This window comes from Notothenia coriiceps, unplaced genomic scaffold (genome assembly GCF_000735185.1).
Source record: "Notothenia coriiceps isolate Sejong01 unplaced genomic scaffold, NC01 NC01_scaffold00004386, whole genome shotgun sequence".
NCBI classification, from domain to species: Eukaryota; Metazoa; Chordata; class Actinopteri; order Perciformes; family Nototheniidae; genus Notothenia; species Notothenia coriiceps.
In genome coordinates this window covers 28946-35704 of record NW_011337087.1, presented here as the reverse complement: position 1 = coordinate 35704, position 6759 = coordinate 28946, and the positions used below count along the sequence as shown (strand labels likewise).

General features: G+C 42.6%; 1 protein-coding gene across 1 annotated transcript; it reads left to right on the top strand.

Moving 5' to 3' along the window:
* The first annotated feature begins 3337 nt into the window (after positions 1-3337).
* Positions 3338-6125, top strand: polr1h (RNA polymerase I subunit H). The gene is made up of 5 exons (XM_010767442.1): positions 3338-3498; positions 3846-3986; positions 5224-5327; positions 5496-5605; positions 5701-6125. The coding sequence occupies exons 2-5, from the start codon at positions 3869-3871 to the stop codon at positions 5723-5725; spliced, it is 357 nt and encodes a 118-aa protein (XP_010765744.1). The 5' UTR covers positions 3338-3498; positions 3846-3868; the 3' UTR covers positions 5726-6125.
* The last annotated feature ends 634 nt before the right edge of the window (positions 6126-6759 follow it).

The window sequence follows — 6759 nt, the reverse complement described above, 5'->3', positions numbered from 1 at the left end:
CAGGAAAAGTCACGGACTGGGAGACTTTAATATGTTATTGAAAAAAGTTACATACAATCAAAAAACAGCTGAGGGTAAAATGTACCCGTTGGCAGTTCTTAGAACTGCCAACGGGTACATTTTACCCTCAGCTGTTTTTTGATTGTATGTAACTTTTTTCAATAACATATTAAAGTCTCCCAGTCCGTGACTTTTCCTGAAAGTGTGTTATGTAGCACCTTCTGTTGTGAACAATTGTCAATATGAAGTCAGATACATTATGTAGACAATTATATGTCCATTGAACATTACAGATCGGTAGATAGAGAGATTCGTACCTAAACAAAAGTCTAACACCAAGCGTTTAAATCAGCACTCTTAGCGATATTTTATACTTCATGTTATCTGCACAAACTATATCATATGAAAAGCTGAGAGTCCACAGATTCTATTGGTATAAGTTTCATCCCTGTGCGATCAAAACTCACTGTTCTGTATGATAAATAAAAGAACATTGTACCTTGAAAATCAAAAGCGGGTACATTTTACCCGTTGGCGGTTTTAGGCATACAGCGACCTCTGGCGGTTCTAGTGTTAAGGAGCATGGGAAAACACAAGTGCATTATGTCCAAAGGGACATAGTGCACCGGTCCTGTGTTGCCCCAGCAAGCACAGGCAATGAGAAGGAGCCAGACATGTCCAAGAGATAACACATTATGAAGGGGCCTAGCGTGGACCAGGACGCCGCAATGTCCTCCACACTCACGCCGTTGAATAAGGCTGTTGACACAGCCATACCCCATGTAGAGTGTGAACGGACCCCAGTGGGGAAGACTCTCCCTGCCTGTCCGTAGGCATGTGAAATGCACTCGCAGAGCTATCCTGCCAGGCGTTTCTTGGACAGAGCTTTACCGGCCACACCACCCCCAAAGCACACAAACAGCTATTGAGTGCGCCTAAAGGCAGCCATGCGCTCCACATAACATGCTAGCGCACGCACCGGGCAGAGGAGGTGCAATTTAGCTTCCCTGGCTCCAATATGGGGTGGAAGATTAAAGCCCCTCAACTGAATAGCTCTTGACCTGAACGAGTTCCTTAGACTCTTGGGAATAAAGGAGGGTTTCGGTCTGAGTTTCGGCCTGAGTGTCGGCCTGAGTGTCCCCCCGCTAAGGTCACCCCGGATTAATAAGCAACTTGGGTGCACCGACAGAGCGGTCAGCTCGGACACTCTCTTGTCTGAAGTTAAGGCAAGCAGCAACGCTGTCTTCCACTACAGTGCTTTCAGGGAGGAGAGCTCTAGAGCAGGGGTGTCCAACTCAAATACAGTGGGCCAAAATAAAAATAAATGGGTACTAGTCGAGGGCCGGACTGATTCAATGTTTATTTCAAAACTTATTGAAATGAACTTATTGCACATATTAAACCTGGAACTAACAAAGCTTAAATGATTGCCTATAAAAACAACATTAAACATTAAATAATCAGTTGCATTCATTTCTTATGGCTCTATCTGCAGCTTTTCCAGAGTCATTTCTTATGATTACATTTTCCCACAGGACAACAACAGCTTCAACAAAACTATTTGCCTCAAAGAAAAAACCAAACATGCCCTGTTGTCGTGAGAGAAAAAGTGCAGAAGGAAAAATCCATGTAAACTCAGCTTGCTGCTCTGTGATGCTAGTTCAGATACTTGGCATCTCATCTTGGGTGCAAGTTCATCAATGTTTGTGGTCAGGCTCTGAGCTGAGGAGACCCTCAGGATGGAGGGAAGGTGTGCGTGCAATATACCGGCGGGCCAGATCTAATAGTAATTAGAAATTATCCTGCGGGCCGAAATTAAATCCACCAAGGGCCTGATTTGGCCCACGGGCCTTGAGTTTGAGACATGTGCTCTAGAGGCTCCAATGGTTCTGTGACTGTTGCCCCCTGTCGCAGNTCTCTTCTACATCAAATTGCCCATTCCCTGGACCTGGCCATGACTATGAGGTCGTCCAGATAAAAGAAAACCATTATGCCATGGCCGCGAAGTGGCTGCAGCGCGGCCACACATTTCGACGGCGTGGGGGAGTTTCTGTGCTCTGGAGCAATTTCGACAAGAAAGTAAGCGTCCTTCAGGTCGATAGTTGTGACCCAATCGCCTGGCTGCACTAGGTCCAATAACTGTTTTATAGTTAACATATGGATTTTCTTTGCAGGCAATGTGCTGATTCAGGCTGCGGAGATCTAGAATGGGTCTGAATTCCCCCCTTCTTGGGAACCAGGAAGTACGTGGAATAAAGACCCTGTTCTCTGTGCCGAGGGTGCACAACAGAAGTGATAGAACAAATCAAAAATGTGTTTTCCCTCTTGATTCACATACAAGAATATTTAATTTTAGGTTTTAAATTATCTGTTGTTTTTGCAGGATATGTGTATATGTAGGATTCTAAAGGACATTTTATTATTAAGACAGGAACATTTTGTGTAATTTGAACATTTATTCTTTGTAATGTCAAATTATTAAAATACACAACAAACCGACGTGCGACAAGCAAGACACAAATCTAAAACAAATGGGAAAGAATTGTTCTGTTTCAGTCATTTGGATCTTTAGGGAATTCCTTCAGAATATTGAATAAACGTTGAGCTTTTTTACCTTTTTGTATTTTTAAGGATTTCAAGTAGGCTACCACTGAAACTCACTTAAGAAAACAACCAATCTAGAGGATGACTTTGGGATTCGATTCAAGATTGTCAATAAAACATTTGGCAAGACATACAATTACATTACAGCAGAGTTGATCATTTTTCTCTATTTATGAATATCAACCAGAACTTCTGTTGGCTACAATATAGAATGAGAAAAAGACTTGGTCCGTAATTTCAACCTAATTTTCACATATTGAGCATGTGTTATGATCTTCAATGTTGAAACTTATTCTAACCAATTCCTTCTTAGAGGGATAAATGTTGTTCATCATTTTGAAGTGTGTTTCTTTTGTTGTTGGTGCTAAAGGGAATGCTAGATCATAGTTCTTGGCTTATTCATTGACTTATTGTCGAATTGGTTTGGGATCTCATTTCTGTTTTGTCTACCAGGAAATACTTTTTCAGTGAGACACTTCCTTATAAAGTGATTATTGCATGTTTTATCCATAATGAATATCCCTTAAATAAATAGTGAGGGGCACTTTAGTTTGGTGAGTCACACACATTCATTATGTAGTTTAATAAAATCTTATTTTGGGGGTTTGAAGTTATGTCTAGTGCAGAATTGTTCAGAAGAGATTGCCTCCAGGATCCATAGTCTCACTCATTTAAAGCTGAGACCATTTGAATAAACTTGAAAACAAGCGCTGACATATGCGCAGACATATGACGTCATGTCACGCGACGATGAGTTAAAGGACCCCGCGGTGTGGAGCATGCTGAATGTAAACACACAGCAGACTTACATTAACATCACAGACAGTTATTATCCATCTACCGCTTAAAACTGCGTGTTACCTGAGGCTGGTGACGTCCTTTACACTTCAGCAGGTAAGCCATTAAGCCATGATCTGAACAATCCGTAATGGTAGTGCTAAAGTCACGTGCTCTCTGAGATGATGTGCTATTTTGTGCATAAAGTTCTTACAATAAATACTTTTATTTTGAAGCCCAGAGTGTGAAGGACTTTAACAACCTTAAAAAGAGTGACACAATCCAGTAAACAGACGCTAGCCCCTTCACTATAACCTGATAACGTTTCTCAAATAAAAGCACAGATCTCGTTTAAACAACGACTAGACTGTAACATATATTTTAAAGGTCTAGATTATGGCTGCACTTGGTCTGGTGCTAACTCTGGTGCTAACCCTGGTGCTGCTGTGATTGCCCCCCCACAGTCCCTTCTCCTCTCCTCAGAGAGATGTCATGTTTTGGAGGTGATCCAAACTTCTGTCCAGAGTGTGGGAATGTCCTCCCTCTGCCGGGGATCCAGGACGTGGTGCGCTGCCCCCGCTGCTCCTTCTGCATCCCTGTAGCAGGTACCCCCCCTGATCACTGCCCCAAAAGAACTCATAGGCACAGACCCCCCACACCGGGGGTCAGTCCCACATTATGACTGTATCTGTGGGTGAATGTGTATGAAAGAGAGTAAACAGGAAGACATGGCCTCTCATTATTTGATGTACTACACGTAATCCAGTAAGGCTTGAGAATAACTGTAAACCATGAAAAACTGACGTCGAAGCAAGTTTTTTGTAGTGGCTGAATGATAGAATTGCTGCTTGGCTGACTCAATTAGGGACATCACTGTGCAGCAGTGACAGAACATGAAGGGCAGAACCACAACTATACACTCATCCTATACTGTATGTTATTCCCATGCATGCTGCTCAGATTCACCTCGGAGATCCAATTTATTTACCATCTTTTTCGGGATCTGTCCGAGCATCTCCTGAAATTTGGCAAAAGCATAACCCACCAAAGAGCATGTTTTAGGCTAAGAAGACCCTCTGAGCATGGTTGCCATGGTTGCCCTTCTGTTTATTCTCCACGGTGGATTTAGCAACATGTAGTTCTCCATGTCCACTTGTTGATGATGGTTGTGGTAGAGGAGCTGTAGATTTTGCACTAACATCTGTAGCATGGTCAGTAGCAGTAGCTACTGACCATGCTACAGCAGTGAGCAGCAGAGGTGGGGAGAGGCGGAGCTATGGCTTCAGTGGCGTAACAAGGTTGTGATTGGCCCCGGTGCAAATATTGTTTTGGTTTGCTGTACATTATAAATGCAAGCTATTACATTTTTTATAATGCTGCAGAACTTCCTGCTGCTAGCTACAGTACAGAACAGGTTGATTAAACGGTTCACATGTCACACAAGGTATCACATGACATGAAAGGGAGCAAGGTCACTGGACAGACAAATTACAAATTAATTTAGGTTGCTTAGTTACTTTAAAGATGCCATTGGGGCCCCCCAAAAAAAGAAGTGGTATTTATTATTTGTCTAACACTTCTTAGTTGAATACTCTATTCTGATTCGTTTATTTGGACATTCCAGAGGTCTATTCATTTTCGCCAACAGAACACTGCTAAGGAGTGGAGAGGATCAGCTGTGGAAAACTAACATTAGTTTTTCTCTGTCCGAAAACACTTTCGAATATTCATTTTTATCATTTAGAACAGCTTTGAAAAATCGCACATATAACGTACCTTACATAACGTACATAGTTGTTGTTTAATGGCACATGTTTCCACTGATCATCCCTTCACATGCAGAGTTCTCGGGGCTGGAGATCCGCTCCTCTGTGGTCTTTAACCCTGTGGAGCAGTCCACGCTGACTCTGGAGGACGAGGGCAGCTCGGAGCTGAAGGGAGCCGTGGTGAGAACACACACACACACACACACACACACACACACACACACACACACACACACACACACACACACACACACACACACACACACACACACACACACCCTCTCTCTCTCTCTCCTCTGTGTGGTGATCAGCTGATCTCTGTGCTAACGGCTCTCCGTCTCCTCACAGATCGACAGGCGCTGCTCCCGCTGCAACAAGGAGGGCATGGTGTACCACACCAGGCAGATGAGGTCTGCAGACGAAGGGCAGACCGTCTTCTTCACCTGTATAAACTGCAGGTAATGTGACATGTACTCATCCCTGTAAATGAAAGATGCTGCTGCTGCTGCTCCTGTGGGATCTCCTGCTGATCCTTTTCATTTGAATCTTTCAGATATCAAGAGAAGGAGGACTCCTGAGGAGAAGTCCGGCTCTCTGTGTGCTTCAGAGGGATTGTACATGACAACGGCCCTCCACCTGTTTATCTAATAATGCTGTCACTCTTCTTGAATTCTTAGCATTTTGAATGACATTTGACAAAAAAGAATCTTGACTCAGGGACCGCTTGTTAGTTTACTCCTACAGTTTTACAGAACTACTGGAGCTCATTGATGATCTTCTCCTGGTGAAGATTGGTATTGTTTGACGACAACGTTAACTCAAGTTGTATTATGTTTACCTTTTGAGCATCAAACAATCTTTATGTTCAGAAATTAAACTTGATCACATTTTTAAGGGGTAAAATATGAACATTCATACCATATCCCCTGGACATGCTTAATCTATGAGAACTTCCCAAATAAAATATATTCGAAGGAATGTGTTGATGCTGTTTGTTATGTTTTTTGTATGACTTGATAAATACATTGACCTTAATGTACTGGCTGAAGTCAACATCCAATGGGAATGGATGTGATCTTTAAAACACTTCTGCATTAAAGGTTAATGTATTACGCAGCTATACTCATAGACTATACATGTCATGTGGAAGAATCTGCTGTTAGCCAAAAGACAGCTAGAGGCTAAGTGCTTCAGAGCTCAGCTTCATCAACCAAAGGCAGCGTCATGTGACCAACTGATTTAATATCAGTACACTCAAAGTGCTCATTTCTATTTTATGTAAACATTTCTTTAGAAAATGAATGATTTCTTAAAGGTCACCTATTGTGCCTAATCCACTTGTTCATGTCTCTTCTACATCAACATGTGTCCCCTCTTCTCCGTGTCTCTTCTACATCAACATGTGTCCCCTCTTCTCCTGTCTCTTCTACATCAACATGTGTCCCCTCTTCTTCGTGTCTCTTCTACATCAACATGTGTCCCCATGTGTCCCCTCTTCTTCGTGTCTCTTCTACATCAACATGTGTCCCCTCTTCTTCGTGTCTCTTCTACATCAACATGTGTCCCCTCTTCTCCGTGTCTCTTCTACATCAACATGTGTCCCCTCTTCTTC